Source organism: Leucopleurus acutus (genome assembly GCF_964270905.1).
Source record: "Leucopleurus acutus genome assembly, chromosome: 19".
Taxonomy (NCBI): domain Eukaryota; kingdom Metazoa; phylum Chordata; class Mammalia; order Artiodactyla; family Delphinidae; genus Leucopleurus; species Leucopleurus acutus.
In genome coordinates, this window is record NC_139161.1 from 49,252,484 (window position 1) to 49,270,484 (window position 18,001).

General features: G+C 49.0%; 1 protein-coding gene across 2 annotated transcripts in view; it reads right to left on the reverse strand.

The window, feature by feature from the left end:
• Positions 1 to 2,033: 2,033 nt before the first annotated feature.
• The window catches only part of ZZEF1 (zinc finger ZZ-type and EF-hand domain containing 1), a 114,666-nt gene continuing 98,698 nt past the window's right edge, over positions 2,034 to 18,001 (reverse strand). The window contains exons 45-55 of one of the 2 annotated variants that reach the window (XM_082860183.1): positions 16,451 to 16,642; positions 15,240 to 15,340; positions 13,760 to 13,895; positions 13,305 to 13,664; positions 12,125 to 12,268; positions 10,395 to 10,563; positions 10,129 to 10,227; positions 9,561 to 9,726; positions 7,128 to 7,281; positions 6,453 to 6,524; positions 2,034 to 4,636 (exon numbers count right to left, since the gene is read on the reverse strand). In XM_082860183.1, the coding sequence (XP_082716309.1) occupies positions 4,556 to 4,636; positions 6,453 to 6,524; positions 7,128 to 7,281; positions 9,561 to 9,726; positions 10,129 to 10,227; positions 10,395 to 10,563; positions 12,125 to 12,268; positions 13,305 to 13,664; positions 13,760 to 13,895; positions 15,240 to 15,340; positions 16,451 to 16,642 (1,674 nt within the window). In that variant the 3' untranslated portion in view covers positions 2,034 to 4,555. Of the gene's footprint in view, positions 4,637 to 6,101; positions 6,525 to 7,127; positions 7,282 to 9,560; positions 9,727 to 10,128; positions 10,228 to 10,394; positions 10,564 to 12,124; positions 12,269 to 13,304; positions 13,665 to 13,759; positions 13,896 to 15,239; positions 15,341 to 16,450; positions 16,643 to 18,001 lie in introns of those variants that run through there. The other variant, XM_082860182.1, reaches the window with a different exon arrangement.

The following is an 18,001-nucleotide window of genomic DNA, read 5'->3' on the forward strand; positions in this document are numbered from 1 at the left end:
TTCGAACTATTGGAGCCAAATTGTTGCATAAACTTGGGTCAGAATTGCTTTCAGCTGGAAGAGACCGCACAACAACAAACATATTCTCTCTCATCCTCTCCCTCTCCCTCTCCCTCTCCCTCTCTCTCTCTCTCTCTCTCACACACTCACACACGCACTTCTGGAGGTTGCCCCGTGGCAGCAAGACTGCTGCGGGAGTGCCAAGCATGGTGCTCTCTCACCACAGTCAAGAGGAACAAGTGGGGGCCGGGGCAAAATCCCTTCCCCAAGGCCTCCCAACAGGCTTAAGCTGAATTCTCTTTAGCCAGAACTGGGTCACACAGGTACCCTGACTGTGGGAGGGGCTGGAAAAGTGAACATTCAGCAAATAGAAATGAGATTACCGAGACGGATTTAAACCAATCGTGACTTTCCTCAGGAGCTAGTGTAAGGTCCTATCTTTCTTGAGATTAAAGTATCTCCAGTCGCCACCTGCAAAAAAATTGGATTCTGTTAGCAGGGAAGGGGAGTGGGTGGGCAAGGGTAGTAAGTGACAGGGTCCACCATATAGGGCATACAGGGCCATGTTTACATTTGGCTTCAATCCGGAGGTTGGTTTTGTTTTTGTTTTTAATAGAAATTACCATTTTAATTAAAATGCAGACTGGAGAACTTAGTATATGAAGAGGAAACACCGGGGGGCTTAAAATCCTTGAAAACATCAGAATTTAAAGCCAGAGCCTGGGTTTTTAACCGGGTGGCTTACTGCTGATTGGTTGAGTAAATTTGTTTGTTGAATGAATGAACGCGTGCCTACCACGGTGACAGCTTTGGGGCTGGTGTGTCAGAAGAGCTGAGCTGGTCTGGCTCTGCTACCACTTCCTGTGCGATTTCAAGCTGACCTCTCACAGCTTCTAGTTCTTTCTCAAATGAGGAGGCTTGGCTGGTTGAACTGTCTCCCTTCCGTTCTAAAAGGCTTGAGTTCAGATTGCTATGGACCTCTGTGACCTTCTATTGTTTACTCGTGGGTTAATCTCAGCAGGCAGCCTTTCCAGCCAAGCAAAAGCAGTGTCAGAGCAGCAGCACGGGGCTAAGACGGACAGAGCACAACACAGCCAGCCTCTCCAGGCCCAAGCAATCAATGTTGCTTAGGTAACGCTGTGAGACAGGTGAGGGCGAAAGCACCACCCACAGGCTCTAGAGGGACTCAGTGGCTGCACAGGCCTTGGGAGCACCCAGTTCTGCTGAGCCCCACGCTGATCCAGTTTTCTCTCCGGCCTCAAGGATGATGAGGGCTGAGTCTGGGTCCTGGGTCCTGGCCCCGGATTCCTCAGAAGGCAATCTGGGGGCTTTAGGGGGGATGTGTCAAGATGCTTTCAGGCCGGAACAGACGGGCCTCGAAGATTGGTTACATCCAGCTCCCACCAAAGTCTCTCTTCTCTAATTCATGAGACAGCCCTCAGCACTAGGAAAGTGGCTGAGAAGGGGGCACAGCAGTAAGTGGCAAACCAGCGATGTGAGGGAGGAAGCGCAAGACCCCAGGATGGGCAGACGTCGGCCTCGTGTTTTGTCAGGAGCAGGTCCAGAGGCAGGCAAGGAGGAAACCAGGCCCTGGATGGGTAGCAGCCCCGTGAGACCCCTGCCTTCCTCCCCTCGGCTGGCTGCACACAGGTCCTGTGAGCCACAAGAGGTGAGGGGTGCCTGGGATGCAGCTGGGGTGTGTGGCTGGAGAGGAGCTGACCGGGCAGAGCGCGTGTATGTGCACAAACCTCTGAGTAGCTGTGCAGACGGACAGGCCCAGGGGTCAGGGGCTGAGCATAAGCCCCCCAGACCATAACCCCGAGGGGAGGGGCATCTCCTGCACGGCTATAGTCAAGGCAGGAGGTGCAGCTGGGAGGGGTATCGGAGCTAAGAACCGTTCTGATTCCTTTCTACCCTGAGGCCGTGGGATTCTAGAAATTCATCAGGATGGACTTGATAGAAACTCCAGGTATCATCTTTGTAAGAGAGGCAGAAGGAAAAAAAGAAAAGCCCACACACAAGTGTACCTTTTTATATAGAATTTGTACAATATATTTCTCTTCATTTGCATATTTTACCCACAACTTAACATCCTTTATACAGGCTGAACTTACTCAGCTGATATAATCAAAATTCTTTCCTTCAACCAAATAAGAAAAATTCAAAATCGTAAACCTGTAAGAAAACAAATTAAAAACGATGATGAAAATAAGTCACTCCTCGTTAGGAACAGCGTCTGTCTGTACAATATACATGGTTTGGAACAGATTTCTTTATAGATTAGGCACATGTTTCCACAACACCTTCATTCCTGCCAGTTTTATCTCATTCCAGGCAGTCCTGCCTAAGAAGGATCAGAGGGATGTTGGTCTTGATGGAAATCGCGCTTTCGGATGCTGTTGTCCCAGCTGGGGACCAGGGGAGAGGGGCCTGGCTCAGCGGCGCCACCCAGTGGCTGGAAGCAGAGGCGGGTGCGATGCAGGGGAGCTGGGCCAGGCAGGGCCCTCCCAGGAGAGAGCAGCAGTTGTGTGTGAAGGGGAAACCGATGCTTATTCTGTGCAAACTGAACACAGAGAGACCAGGATAGCAAGGGTGGTGTACACAGAGAAGCTATGAGGAGTCCAGCGTTTATTTACAGTTTATCTTCCAGGAGGGAGCATGGGGAGCAAAGCTGGTGGCTGCTGTCAGTTTGAGGCACGGAGGGGTATTGGGGAGGTGGGGGGCATGGCGAGGGTAAGCAGTGAGTGCACCATCTCCATGCTGACCTTCCGTGGAGCCCCTCAGTGAGCCCGAGCCCGCAGTAGGGACCTCTCCTCCCAAGCACGGCACTTCTCTGTGATTTCCCTCCTCACTGCGAGACCCACCCGGGTCTGGGTGGTACGGAGTGTAGGCCCTTCTCTGGGGATGCAGGCAGAGCAAAAGATGAGAAAGCGGCTTCTACCAAGCCAGCAGCGCCTCACACCTCAACACCGTGGGACACCAGGCCATGCCCAGGGCTTTCCGACACCAGGGTGATGGGCTTCAGGTCACCGAGCTTCAGGACCTGTCCTGTTTGTTTCTGTCTCCTTTGAATTCTTCCCTCCATAATGGCTCCACATGCAGCTTGGGGCTGGGCTGAGAATCCAATTCTAGGGCTGCAGAAGGTCGCTGCACCTTGGCCTCCTGACCCAGAAGGCAAAAGTGCTCTTGTGGTGAGATGCTCCTGGGACCAGGAGTCTTGGGCCCTGCAGAGGGGGCTTCCGAGGCCATGTTAGTGCTGATCTGCTCAACTTGGCCCTGGGTATGATGAGCCTTCCTTGGGTTTGGCCCTGTGTGGGGGGACATGCTCGGGCCCAGACCCCCGCCCTTAAATGGCAGCTGGCTCAAACATTCTTCAAATGGCGAGTCCCACTGAGGCTTATCCATGGCACAGGTGCCAACCCAGCCTCACACTCCAAAGCGTGGCTTTGGAAAGAGAATAGTAATCAGCACTTCAGGGCAAGACTACAACCATTTAAAAAAAAATGTGGAAAACAGCATTCATTAGAACTAATGTAGTTATTGCCAGACAAGTGACAGCCAAGTAACCACGGAGAGTCCCAGAGGTGGACGTGATGGACTACCACGACCGTGGAGCAGAAATACAATCATGTGGTTTTGTTTGTTTTTACTTCTAAGGTAAGATATCCTGTGATTACATTTCAAATCTTTAGGTACAGAAGCTAAAGAGTATTCTTCAAGTTCTGCTACTTTCACACAAACCAGTTTGTCCCCCGGAATGACCGATCCACTGGTCAGGCCCCCGAGCTTCTCTCAAGGGAGTTGGTGTGGTTCTTTCTAAGAACATGAGGTGGGAACCGAAATATGTTAAAACAACAACTAAAACAACGCAGCTGTGCTGGGAGCAGGGCACGGGTGGACGTGCACGGCGGCCTGCTGGCTGTTCCCAAGGGCACTTGTTCTCACCAAGGATTTCTCCGGGACGGCCGAGGCTATGCAGGGGGCCAGTGCGGCAGTGGGTTCCGTACTGAATGGTGGGGACCAGGTGGCAGCCCCGAGGGGCTCTCACTGGTTTTGGTTTGGATGACCCAGTCTCAAGAAGCAAAAGCAAAGGAGGAGCTCCCAGGCTGCTGCTGGAGGTCCTGCTGAGAAAGGTGGCTCAGGGCAGACCCTGTCTTCCCCTGAAGGTCAAGTGCAGGCAGTTCCAGCTCAACGGAGACAGATTCCTTTCCCGAGCGGCTGCAGCCAGGTCTTCTTGGGGCTGTGGCTTCTGCAGGGACAGACCCTGGAGGAGGCTGGCCTCTAAACAACCTTCTCAGGGGCCTGCTGCCTGCCCTTTCTGAATAATTTTGCACTGGTCTGCTTATTCTCACATGCTATGGTACGTGCGGGTGCCTGGCCTGTGACACGGGAAGTTCTCGGAGACATGGCGGCTTGGCATTCTAGTTGGGGTGGAAGGGGGAGCTCAAGGAGAGCCAGGCACCAACGCCACAGGAATCTTCCCGAATGAGTTTAGACATCTGCTCTAAGATCCTTGTGGACAGATTAGCTAGTTCCATGCACACCATACCAAGGGCTAACACTCAACATTCCAGAGGCGGGTGGCCTTGTTTGGGTAGTTGATGGCCAGGCTGATAGCAGCAATGTTCTGCAGAGCCTGTGGAGGGAGAAAGAGTCATCACCAACCTCAAGAACCGGTCACCTGCTGGGTCACTAACTGCTGACAGAACAAGACCCTCAGCTGAACACCTGAGGAGGGAAGGGGAGAGGCAGACGCGAGCCAGATGTGGTTCCCCTCACCAGGGGGACCACAGTCTAGAGTGAAAGACAAAGCTATCAAGAAAGTCCACATGGAAACTCCAAATGTAGGCAGAATCATCACTGTCCCGAGAGAGGAGCAGGTGCAGTTCTGGGGGCTCAGAGGGCACATCTGCGGGGGGGTCTGGGAAAGCTGTTTAGGGAATGGGGACAGCAGCACAAAAGTGCAGAAGGGAAGAAACAAACAGCCAGTGGGGGCCCCCCCGGGAAGCAATGCTGGGAAGGCAGACGCCCTGGAGCCAGGCCAAGGCTGGTCTCCAAGCCAAGGCAGCAGGAGCCGGGGGCAGGGGCTGGGGAAGGAAGAGGCGGAAGCAGGGAGAAGAAGCAGAGCGCCGGTCCAGCAAAGTGGACAGGCTGCAGGGAGGGTCAGAATGAGGATTAGGAGACCGGACACAGCGGCAGGTGAGGGAGGAGCCACAGCAATATGTGATGTGGTGTCAAAAGCTTCCGGTGTCAAAACGGTCAAATGTCAAGATTTCACTGTGTGAAACCTTGGGACACCACGGGTGGTGATGGCAGGGCTGGCAGGCATCCGTCGGGAGGGGAGGGAGTTTTCACTCTGCCTTCGGGGTCAGGACGATTCACACAAACCCCTCTGTAGTGGACGGGGAAGCCCGCTTCTAAGCAGGCACTCTGACCCTTTTTTGTAGGAGGACCGTAGGTTCACTGAGAAAACTTGCCAGGAACAGAGTGCAGGGCGCTGGCCAGGAGTCCCAGCTGGATGCCCCTCAAGTGAGACTGCGGGCAAATCTTTCCCTTCTCTGAGCCTCCGTGTCCCCATCTGTCCACTGTGGACGCAGACCACACACTCTACGATGTTCAAGGAGTCTGTGAGCCTAAGGTTCTCAAAATGTAGTCTGGAGCCTGCGGGTTCCCCAGACCCTTTCAGGGGCTCCGTGTCGTGGAAACAATTTTCATAATAATACCAAGACATTATTTCTCTTTTTTCACTTTCATACTCTCACGAGTATACAGTGGAGTTTTCCAGAGGCTGCTGTGTGATAGTAGAACAACTGAAAGCAGAAACAGATCTGCGAATCCAGCTGTCTTCTGTTAAGGAAGACATTAAAGAGATCTGCAAAAATGGAACACAACGCTACCCTTCTCAAAAATTATTTTGTTTTGAAAAATACCGTTGTTTTTCACAACTGTAGTATTAAATAGAATGAGATTATTTTAAAAAAACAAATTGATAAGGGTTTAGCATTTAATTTCTAACTTAATTTCTAAATTTAAAATCTAATTTAATTTCTAACAGTATATATCAATATATATAATGCATATAAACAAAAGCTTTTGGGGATCCTCAGTAATTTAAAAGCACAAAGGGGCCCTGAGACCCAATAGCTGTCAGAGAGGAGTTCTCCTACCAGGGAAGAAAGTTACATCCAAAAATATCTGAAATCCTCTATGGAAACTTCAGGGATCAGCCAAACTATCAATTTAAGGCACTGGTTGTTCTGGTGTAAAAGCCACAAATTCTTGCTAGTGTCTACTGACCCCACAGTTTAATACGAACGACACTGATAAATGGGGCTCCGTTGCTCTCTGTGACACCAGTAGGAAGTGGCTGACTGGGAACAGAGCTCCGTGTAAAGCTGGGGTGGAGTCTGCACGGGTGCCGGGGGAATTTCGGCCGCCCGGGGAGGGCGTACCTGCGCCGCGCAGCGCAGAAGGTGGTCGTCGGTGGTTAAGGCCAGCAGGTAATCCTGCAGCAGGCCGAGCTCCTGCGGAAAGAGCGGAGGGCAGCTGTCAGAGGCCACCTGCTAGCGGACACCCACCCACTACCCACGACCCAAGGCCCCAGAAGACTCGGGTGGGACACTGCTGCCCACTCTGCCAGACATCTCACTGCCTGCTTTCCTTGGGAGCCATGGAAGGAGCAGGACGGTGGGGAACCAGGTGTCCTGACTCACCGCAGTCTCCTCACTATAAAACGAGGGCTTAAGCTAAAGAGTTCTGAAAGGCCCTTTCATCTCTCACAGTCAATGAGTCTATTGTGCTGAGGGGAGGGAAAAGAGGAAGAAGAAAGAACCTGTTGGTTTATTTTCCCAAACTCACTGCTGTCAAGGGTCGATCCAGGGCAGTTTCCTTCCCCCTTTGGCATCAGGCCTGAGCAAACAAGCAATCTTGGGGAGGGCCTGGCTCCCTGGGGCAGGAGAGAGGGGAACCCCGGGCCCCAGGCCACGCTTGTCTCCCTGTGAGGGTTTGCCAAGCCCCCACGACACCCTGGGCTCTCAGAGGGCTGTGACCTGAGGCCCAGCGCTGGCCCCAGGCAGCAGACGAAGCAGAGGCCCGGAACCTGGTGGGGAGGCAGGACAGGCCCTCACCTGGGCGCGGTTCTCAGTGACAAAGAAGAGCTCGGTAAGGGCGCGATGCAGGGGCAGCAGGATGCCAGGCTGTGTCACGTCCTCAAACAGGCTGTACTCCATCTGGGTGAAGAGCTGCCACAGGGGCTTCAACAGCATGAGGTCACAGAGGTCGCTGTGGGAGAGGGGTATGGTTTGCTGGGATCACGCCCATCAGATGTCAGACAGACCGAGGGTAGCTGCCGGGCACTGCAGCTCCAACACTCCCCGCCCCCCCATCCAGTAAAGGCAGGACAGGACAGTTCCAGTCACCTCACACCCCCCAAAACAGCCCAAAATATTCACCAATGGCAAATAAAAAAAAGGGGCAGCATCTCAACTTCAAACCAGGACTCCGGGGAAAAGGATATCCTCAAGCACATTCATGTAAATCAACTGCACATCTTTAAAAATGGTTGTTAAAAACTTCCAGTGACAGCGGAAAAAAATCTCAAGATAAACGTTAAGTGGAAAAGAGCAAGATACGCAACATAAAATGTAAACATTTAAAAACTGTATATGTAGTATTGTGTGACCATATTAAAAACAATAGTAAATAAACATATCAAAAATGTTATCAGGGCTTCCCTGGTGGCACAGTGGTTGAGAGTCCACCTGCCGATGCAGGGGACACGGGTTCGTGCCCCGGTCCGGGAAGATCCCACATGCCGTGGAGCGGCTGGGCCCGTGAGCCATGGCTGCTGAGCCTGCACGTCCGGAGCCTGTGCTCCGCAACGGGAAGGCCACAACAGTGAGAAGCCTGCGTACCGCAAAAAAAAAAAAAAGGCAAATGACCTAAAGAGACATCTGTCCAAAGAAGGCATACAAATGGCCAACAGGTACATAAAAAGGTGTTCGATTATCACTAATCATCAGGGAAATGCAAATCAAAACCACAATAAGATATCACCTCACCTGTGTTAGGATAGCTTTCATCAAAAAGATAAGAGAAAACAAATGCTGGCAAGGATGTTGAGAAAAGAGAGAACCCTTGTGCACTGTTGGTGGGAACGTAAACTGGTACAGCCACTATGCACAACAGTATGGAGGTTCCTCAAGAAATTAAAGCTAGAACTACCAAATGATTCAGCGATCCCACCTCTGGGTATATCCAAAAGAAATGAAATCATTATCTCAAAGAGATTATCAGTACTCCTATGTTCATTGAAGTATTATTCCTAATAGCCAATGTCTGGAAATAATGCCTGTCAATGGACGAATGGATAAAGAAAATGTGGTGTATATATACACAATGAAATATTATTCAGTTATGAGAAAAAAGGAAATCCTGCCATTTCTGACAACATAGATGAACCTGGAGGGCATTATGCTAAGTGAAATAAGCTAGATAAAGAAAGACAAATACTGCACGGTATCACTTTTATGTGGAATCCAAAAAAAAGTCAATCCTATAGAAACGGGGAGTTAGAATGGTAGTTGCCAGTGGCTGGGAAGTGGGGGAAATGGAGAAAGGCTGGTAAAAGGGTATAAACTTTCAGTTACAAGATGAATAAGGTCTGAGGATCTATTATACAACATGGTGACTACAGTTGATAATAGTGTACAATACTATAACACATAACAGAAATTTGCTGAAAAGCAAATTTCAGCAAGAGGGTGAAATTTAAGCGTTGTCACATACCACAAGAAAAGGTAAACATATGAGGTGATGGATGTGTTAGTTAACTCGATTGTGGGAATCCTTTCACAATGTATAATGTATTATGTATCAAATCATTACCTTCTATACGTTAAATACATTACAATTTTATTTGTCAATTACACCTCAATAAAGCTGGTGGGGGGGAAAGAAATAAACTAATTCTAAAATTTACGTGGACATGTAGGGTAAAAATAGCCAAGACAATCTTGAAGATGAAGAACCAGTTGAAGGATTTATACTGCTAGATAACGTAAATTTGCTATAAAGCTACAAAATCTAAGTGTGGTACTGGCACAAAGATAACCAAAAAGACCAATGGAACAAAAGCAACCAGGGATGGATCCATGTGTATATGGACACCTTCTCTGTGACAAAGATGGCACTGGAGTGTGGTGAGGGGAAAGGTGGGCTTTTGAGTTAAGTGGAGATCCATGTGAGAAAAAGCAAAGTTTGACCCTACCCTTCAAATCATGCACTAAAATTCATTCCATGTGGACTGTAGACCTAAATATGGAAGAAAAAATAATTAAGCTTTATCTTCATGACCCCAAGGTCAAATAAGGCAAAAATTTCCTAAATAGGACAATGAAAGCTCTATCGTAAAGGAAATGAGTGATGAACTGGAAGACATTAAAATTAGAAACTTCTCATCAAAGACACCACTAACAGAGTGAATGGCAAGCCCCGAAGTGGGGGGAGATATTCACAATACAAATACCCAGCAAGGGACTCGTATCCAGAAGACAGCTCACCTGTGGGTGCAGCATCGCACGATCCTCAGGAGTAGGTGGATGGCTTTTAACCGCTGATGACCAGTCTGGCGACAGGCCACGCTCACCAGCCATTCCCAAATTTTGGCCAACGGGAGGTGCGGCACAACTCTTTCCTCTGACAGCATCTGCTTCAAAATCTCGAATCCTGGCAACCCCCACAACACAGAGACATTTGAAAAATGTAAACTGCTCAAGTTTTAATGACTAGGAGGAAACCACTGTGATCATTTACATTTCACCTGAAATTATGCCTTATGTAAAAGCAACATAGGAACACTTTCAGTTCTTCCTTTTTGCAGAATGCCCTGGCAAATTCTAAGAGAACAAGCATCTTTCCTAGGCCTTGACAGATGGCTCTTTAGAAGTTACAACCTGCCAACTCCAGCACATTCACGAGGGACGTGCGTGGGCCTTGTGGACATATTTGTTGAAGTCTCAGAGAAAAGTACCTGCTTTGATTTTAACAAAGATCAGTGACATAATGGCACCGAACCCCAGAGTGTCCCAGGCCGGGAGATCATGCAAACAGAAAGACCAGAGCACACACCTGTCTGGAATCGCCCCAGGTGCCCAGCTGTCACAGTGAATTTGTAGCCCCACTCGGTGTTGCTCATGTCAGAGGTGAAGCGGTAATACAGAGTATCTCCTGGGGCACACAAGAATCAGAAAACAAGTCAGGACACTGCAGCAACAGGGAAAGGCAAGTGAGCGCTTTCCACTGAGACAGATTCAACACAGTTTTAAATCCTTCAACAATTTCCCTTCTAGGTACTTAACGTTAAGAGTCTGTATAACTCAGTATTTATTTACTACCTGGAAGCTCAAAATCTTTCCATTTCTGTTGAGACCCGCTGAAGTTGTGTCGATCCTGCTGAAAGTCACTGCTGCTGGACATGGCTAGCTCGTCACAGCCCTCCTCTGTATTGCACTGAGGATCGAATTTGATTGAGAGGTAGATTGCACCAGGAATGTGAACTTTATCCTGGGAGGGCAAACAAGGACATTCCTGTCATCGCTGGCCACTGGACAGTGACTGAAGGCTTCCTTGTGCCAATCTGCAGTTAAAACTGGGCACGTAAGAAGGGGTACGTCACAGCCCCTGCCTTCCAGGAGCTCTCGGCCCAGCGGAGTCGGGGAGAACGCACATGGCTGCAAACACGGCAGGAAGCACACTGTGCAGCCTGGGGCACAGCTCGAAGGAGTGGGGGGAGGGGAGGGGAGGCGAGGGCAGAAAAGAGTCCCAGTGAAGGGATGTTTGGGTTGCTGTGGAGACTGGGGGCACAGGAGCAGCCTGTCCAGGAGGAAGGAATGGCAGGAGGCAGGTGAGAGAGATGAGCACCTGGCGGGTACATTCCAGGCAAAGGAAAGAGCACTGACTGGAAAGCCTGACATGTTCAGGGAGTAACAGGAGCTTGATGTGTCTGAGGTACAGGGTGAGCTCTGTGTGCACATATGCTTGGGAGATGGGGACAGGGGTGACGTGACCCTGGAGAGGCTGGCAGGGACAGATGCAGAAGGCTTTGTGTGCTAAAATGAAGCGTTGAGACTTGTCTGGACAGCAGGGGGAGCCCTGGAAAGGTTGTAAGCAGGAGAAAGCCTAGGTTAGGTTTGTGCTGTACCAGGATCACTGTGACAGCTGGTGTGCAGCAAGGCCAGGGCCGGGGCAGGCCAGCAGTGGGGGATCAGAGAGGAGCAGAGGAAGGGACCCAGGGAAGGGGAGGAGTCAGGGCAGTGGAGAAGGTAAGGTGATCACTCTGAGGGCTCTCAGGTAGAACTCGCTAGCTCACTAGGTGTGTCTATGTGGGGCTGGGGGAGTGGGGACAGAGCCTAGGAGCCGGGGAAGAAAAGAGGCTTAGAAGGTAGAGAGTGAGGAGGTTTATACGTCTGCAAAACGAAACCTCAGCTGGCAACAACCATATCCTGGATTAGTTTCTCTATCGCCCACCACTGTGGCCACAGGCCGTCACCTACTCAGAACGACAGCACCAACACTTTGAAAAGAGATGAAGAAATGCAAGCAGCATTAAGTCAATGAGGATAACTGAGGCCGCCACCCTCCTGCCTCATCCAAACGCCTACATCTCTCCACGTACAGAGTTAAGGAAGGAAGAAATGCGGCTTTTCAGTTCTGGGTAATTAAACAAAGGGGTGGGAGACTCCAAGGTGTGGCCAGGTCATCAGGAGATGGACAGAGTGGGGGCTGAACCCAGACCCACACTCAAAGTCTCTGCCAGAGACACCAAGGCCTCACTCTAAGGAGCTTGCTGCAGGAAGAGGAATCTCTCCTCCAGGGCCGGGTGGCCCCTTGCTTTCTATTAAAACAAGGTCAGGAGAAGAAACGACTTGTTTGTATGGATTCCCGGGACTGGCTTCAGGGAGGTGGACTGCTGCTGAGACCACGGGAGCACATTCTAGGCCATGTCTGTCCAGGCAGAAAGAGCCACAGTGGGAGTTGATGAAATTCATGCTACTCAGCAACCCTTGCAGGTCCTGCCAGCTGCGTACCCTGAGGCTGGGCGAGTCTGGCCGACCCTGGATCGTACCTCAAAGTTGGTGTTGTTGTTATACGGGTGTTTCGACTCCCTCACTTGCACCTCCATTCCTGGCTCCTCCATGAACTGGCAGGCAGCCAGGGCCATGGTGCCTAGCATGCTCTCTCGGCAGCCCTGGAGCACCTTCTGCAGTATCTGGTGGGACACAGGCAGGGAACATGGGAAGATGGTGACAAAACTTTGTAGTTCAGCTAGAGACTGCGCCCAGGGCTCCTGAGTTCTGCTATGTGGGTCCCCTGGTTCTACACAGAAGGAAGTGGAAGAGATGCTTCCAGTCCTGTGAAAGTTTGGTAACCCAGCACTACTTCAAAAGACCAAGTCGAAGATGTGATTTAAAAACAAAACAAAAGATGGTCACCACTTGTCAAGTTGAAACTTAAAATTAGAGCACTGAAGACTCCCCTGGCGGCCCAGTGGTTAGGACTCGTGCTTCCACTGTAGGGGGCACGGGTCTGATCCCTAGTCAGGGAACTAAGATCCCACATGCCACAAGGTGTGGCCAAAGAAAAAAAAAAATTAGAGCACTGGACTTAAGAGAATGCACAGACTCTGGTAAGACCCCACGTCTGCCACCCAGAAGCTGGGAGCCTTGGACAAGCCTCCCGGGCTTGACTTGTTCACCAATAAAACTCCTTGGGTCACAATGTAACACAGGTGTAAGTGCTGGCAGAGTGTCTGACCTGAGGTAGACATTCTAGAAACCATGGTTTAAAACAGACGACGTAAACCTTCCTGGAAGGCTTCCTGTATTACGGGAACAGGCTGTCAGAATCATAATTAACCCTGTCCCGCAGACTTCACACTGTGTGAGACCCTAGGGAACATGAGAAGAGACAGGCTATCGAGGAGAGTTAGACTCGTAAGTCTGAAAACAAAAAAGGAAAACTGCAAGGGTAGGTTTCGTGGATTGTTACATCAAACACTCCCTGAGCACCAAGTCTGCCTAGGCCATGAGCTCGGCTCCAGGCCAGTACTTGGGAGAGTTTAACAGCGACCTGACCCTGCCTTCGTTGCGTTCACACCTGTCTGGGGGGCTGTAGAGCCACACAGGTAACCTCACTCCAGGAAGGCACTCCCTAGAGGAAGCCTATTCAAACGCCCCAGCGGGGGGCTGGGAGGGACACAGAGGAAGAGCAAGTGGGGTAAGAGCCCAGCCCGGCTGCCTAATTACCTTCTCCCACTGGTGCTTTTCTTCCAGCTGCATGAACATATCCAGAATGTAGGTCATGTGGGCAGGGCCGCTCAGCTCCAGGATGTCCTCGCTCACTGGCACGTGCCCTGGCCACTCAGCGAGCAAGGATGCGAGCACATGGCGGGCGTACAGGACTGCTGTGGCCTCGTTCACGCGGAAGAGGTAGTCGCGCACAGCCCTCTTGCTCTTGCAGTTGAGCTCTTTGTGCAGGAGGGCGGCGCTCTTGCTGCGCCGCTGCTTGGCGTAGCTCTGCTGCAGTTCACTCTCCGTGCTGGAGATCAGCTTCTGGGTCACAGGGTTTGACTCCGTGGTGGCCTGGTCACAGCGTGCGGGCCGGGACTGCAACCCAAAGACCACCGTCACAGAGGCCTGGCCTTCTCACAACTGGGGTGGGGGCAGGGCAGACACCTTGCTTCCCAGGTGGGGCAACATACCAAGCATGGTAAGATAATCATGTCTGTATCCACAGCTTTGGCGCTCTGCTCGTCCAGTCTCAGACTCCTGCTGGGCTGCCACCTCTGAGCCAGGGTCCGTATTCTTTCATCAGTGGTGAGCTCATCCCCGTCAAACCTGAAGAGGAGGAAGAAACACAAAGCTGGGCACCCTAGTTACAGAAAGGCAAGAGTTTAACCTGCAGTGAAACTTGCAGAAATGCCGATCCGAGTTATTTTCCTGTTATTTTGCAATTACATTATTACGTTCCATATTTTGCACACTAGATTCACGGTGTTCATCTATTCGTGCACGCAAACGCGCACACAAACGGGCACACAAACGTGCACGCATGCCCATGTGCCCAAAGCAGAGATGCAAGCCATCCCTTAGGATCCATTCTTCCTTTCATTTAGAAACAAAGTTCCCTGAAGTTTTAGCAAGATACACAATCACCCAGCTGGAGACACAGTTCCCAGTCCTCCTAGCAGCAATGCAACTAGGGTCACGCCAACGGGAGGCCAGTGAGGTAACGTGTGCCATTTCCGCAGCTTGCTCTCAAACAACTGGGTTAAGGATGAGCTCCTTTCCCCACCTTCCCCCTTTCCCCTGGGCTGGAACAAAGAGCTGGTGTCGGGGAGCCAGCTCTGGGGACACAGATGAGGACAGCACCCTTGGGGGTGCGGGGTCCCTTGTGAAGCAGACCGCCCACCCACCATAGGCTACTGCCTACCTCTGGACTGTGCCGTGAGAGGGAAAACAAATTCCATCTTCCTTGACCATGATACTTCTGTGTCCTAACTGATGCAACCCTGCCTCATCTCACAAAGGATTTGAGGCAGTAGATAAGAAATACATATGGGAAAATAGAAATATGAACTGAAAGAAAATTAAATTGGAATTGGATATAAATCAGAATAGGAAGTCAAAACTAGGATGTGGGGGATGGAGGAGGAGATTAGTTGCAGAAACATAAAGTTCTCCACAAATTTAAGAGCTGGGCCCGAGAACTAGCTCTGAACTTCTTGGCCGAGAGGAAGGGTATATTGTTAATTTTATAATAATTCTTGAAGAAAAAACACGAAAATAATGTACAGAAGTGAAAAAACAAACAAACGAAAGGACACTTTTGACCAGAATGTACCAGAAGGTCCTGCTCTGCACCGTTAGCTCCCTGGGCTGACGTGGGAGAGAAACCTTGGCGTCTGTGTCAAAACTCTGCCCCCACAACGAGTTTACTCTAAGAGGCAGACTGCGAATATAAAGCTCTTCCTAAAGAAGCAGCACACAGCACAACTCAAAGATGAGCCATGCGGTGTGGCACAGCCAGCTTTCATGTCGCTTTATGAAGAACTGAAAACCAACTGCTCTTTGGCCCGTCAGGAGTTTTTACCCAGATCTAGTTGGCAGGAGGTAAACAGAGTCCCGCCCTTACTTGTTGCCTCACTCACTACACTTTGGCTGCATCTAAATGTCCGTTACCTCTTCTGAACCTCCAGGAAGAAAGAGTCGGTCCTCTTCATCTGCAGTTCGTATATGGCCCGGAGAATGTGCAGAGGGGCATTGAGGGCGTCGTGAGCCATCTGAAGGCCACAAGGAGGAAGTAGAAGAGAGACAATTTAAACTGCTTTAACACATTATTGATGATCTGACCTCAAAAGTGATAAAACAATTATTTCCTAAAGTTACCACAAGTTATAATTTAAAAACATCACATGGGCACTTCATGTATATAAGATTATAAGCCCTGGGCTTCCCTGGTGGCGCAGTGGTTGAGAGTCTGCCTGCCGATGCAGGGGACACGGGTTCGTGCCCCGGTCCGGGAGGATCCCGCGTGCCACGGAGCGGCTGGGCCCGTGAGCCATGGCCGCTGAGCCTGCGCGTCTGGAGCCTGTGCTCCGCAACGGGAGAGGCCATAGCAGCGAGAGGCCCGCGTACCACAAAAAAATAAAAAATTATAAAAAAATTAAAAAAGATTATAAGCCCTAAAACATGGACTGTAAAATCTGCATTACTGTTATAAATTCAAAGGAAGATATAAAACATGGAAACACCAAAAAAAAAAGTCATGCAAACAAATGTACTGTTAATAGTCAATAATAACCCACCAAATTGTATTCATTGCTAGCTTCTCTGTAGCAGCTGCCTTGCACTCAAGTTTGTTAAGTGGCACATAAATCTAAGTACTGGACTTTCTTTTGATGTTTTTAAAAACTGTACTTGCTTTTCTTATATCCACCCCATACTCTCTGTTTACTCTTCACACAGTTAGACCCTTTGAAGTCCAAGCCCTTGCCCATTTTCACATCATTCTGAGGAAGAGTGGATTATCCAGGGAAAGTAGGAGTGTGTCTTGAGAAACTGTGAGGACAGACTGTCACCTGGGGATTTATGGACAGGCCTGAAATTACATGTAAAATTTTACAAAAGTTATTTGCAAGTATAGTTTATGGGAGAAACGATCTAAAGCTTTTGGGTCCATGACCCCCCAAACATTAAGAACTACTGTTGTAATAGGGCTTTTCCATCCCTCTGGACGAATTCTGCACAATACCGACTGAGTCTCCAGGAAGTGCATTCTCAGGACATCAGTCTGAAGCATTTTCACATGGAGGCTAAAACACAGCCCAAGCCAAAGAGAATCCATTCCTTAGAGTCCCTTCCTCAGTCCACACCGTGACCCAAGAACGTACCAAGAAACATATCCTGGTGGGCTCATCCAGGCTTTCGAGAGGGTCCAGCTTTTTCTGCTCCGGCTCACCCGGGCTGCTGACTGACCGTTCCACCTCTTCCTCCTGGTCCCCTCGCTCATCCAGCTCCAGCTCTCCATGCTCAGCCAAAGTGCTGATCTCCTTTTTTGAGGAGTACAGCATGATGGACAAAATCTATACAGAAAGAAAATCAGGCAGGGCAGGAACATGAGTGTTTAGTGGGTGAGATCTTTAACCCTCAAAGGGTAGAAAATATCTGGCTGAACCTTTTAAAAGACATCACAATTCACAAAAAGAATGTAAAATTAGTAAAGAAATATGAAAACATGTTCAACCATACTTATAATCAAAGAAATGCTGACTAAAAACTACAAGGGACTGTGACCGCCTGGAGGGGTGGGATAGGGAGGGTGGGAGGGAGGCAGGGAGACGCAAGAGGGAAGAGATATGGGAACATATGTATATGTATAACTGATTCACTTTGTTATAAAGCAGAAACTAACACACCATTGTAAAGCAATTATACTCCAATAAAGATGTAAAAAAACAAACAAAACAAAAAAACAAACAAACAAAAAACTGGGAACAAGCTAAATTTCCCACAGTAGGAGTTTGATTAGTGCACATCTCACACAAAGGAACATTCCTTACAAATAATGACAAATTTCTATTGGTTCTGAAAAGCGTTTGTTAGATGATATTTAGAGAAAAGCCATGTTATATAGCATTACCCTATTTTGTAAAAATATGTGCATAGAATAAAAGACTTTAAGAACACTGAAAAAATAAATAAATAAAAACTACACGGGACCTTCGTGTTTAACTTTGCCACTGATGGTGTAAGTTGTTATCATCCTTTTAGAAGGCATTTTGGTGAAATGTAAAGAGCTACACAAATGTTCATAACTTTTGACCTGGTAACTCATCTTCTAGGAATAATGTAAAATATGTAAAAAGCTATACTCTTGATATGGTCAATGAAGCATTTAATAATGGCAAAAACCTGAAATCCATCTTTATGGATCACCTGCAGCCATTAAAGATGGTCGTCATGAAAACTACCTAGCAGCCTAGAAAAGTGGCCATCACATGACCTCAATTTATTTCAACAGTGTGCCTCATTGTACAATCTAAACCTACGTATGTAATATAAACACAGAAGGAAAAAAATTAGAAAAAGGAAATACACATAATACTAACGGTAGCTGTGTTTGGGGCGGATGAAATTTGGGGTTTTTCTTTCTTTTCTATTTTTCAAACTTTCTGAATATAAAAAATATAAGTTTTTGAATGTAAAAAAAATTTTACTTTAAAATATTTCCTAAAGAACAAGAGCTCAAATGCTCACCAGGTTATCCATTAATATGTTTCAGCGTACTTTCCTAAAACCTAACCAAATCCTCCTGTGGCAACTGAGAGCTGCTTCCTGGAGCTCAGGCCTCTGCGTGACTGAGAATGACCAGCTGAGCGCCCCCATACAGAAGCAGCCTTTTCTGACCTGAAGCTGACGCTTGGCACAGAAACGCCCCAGGG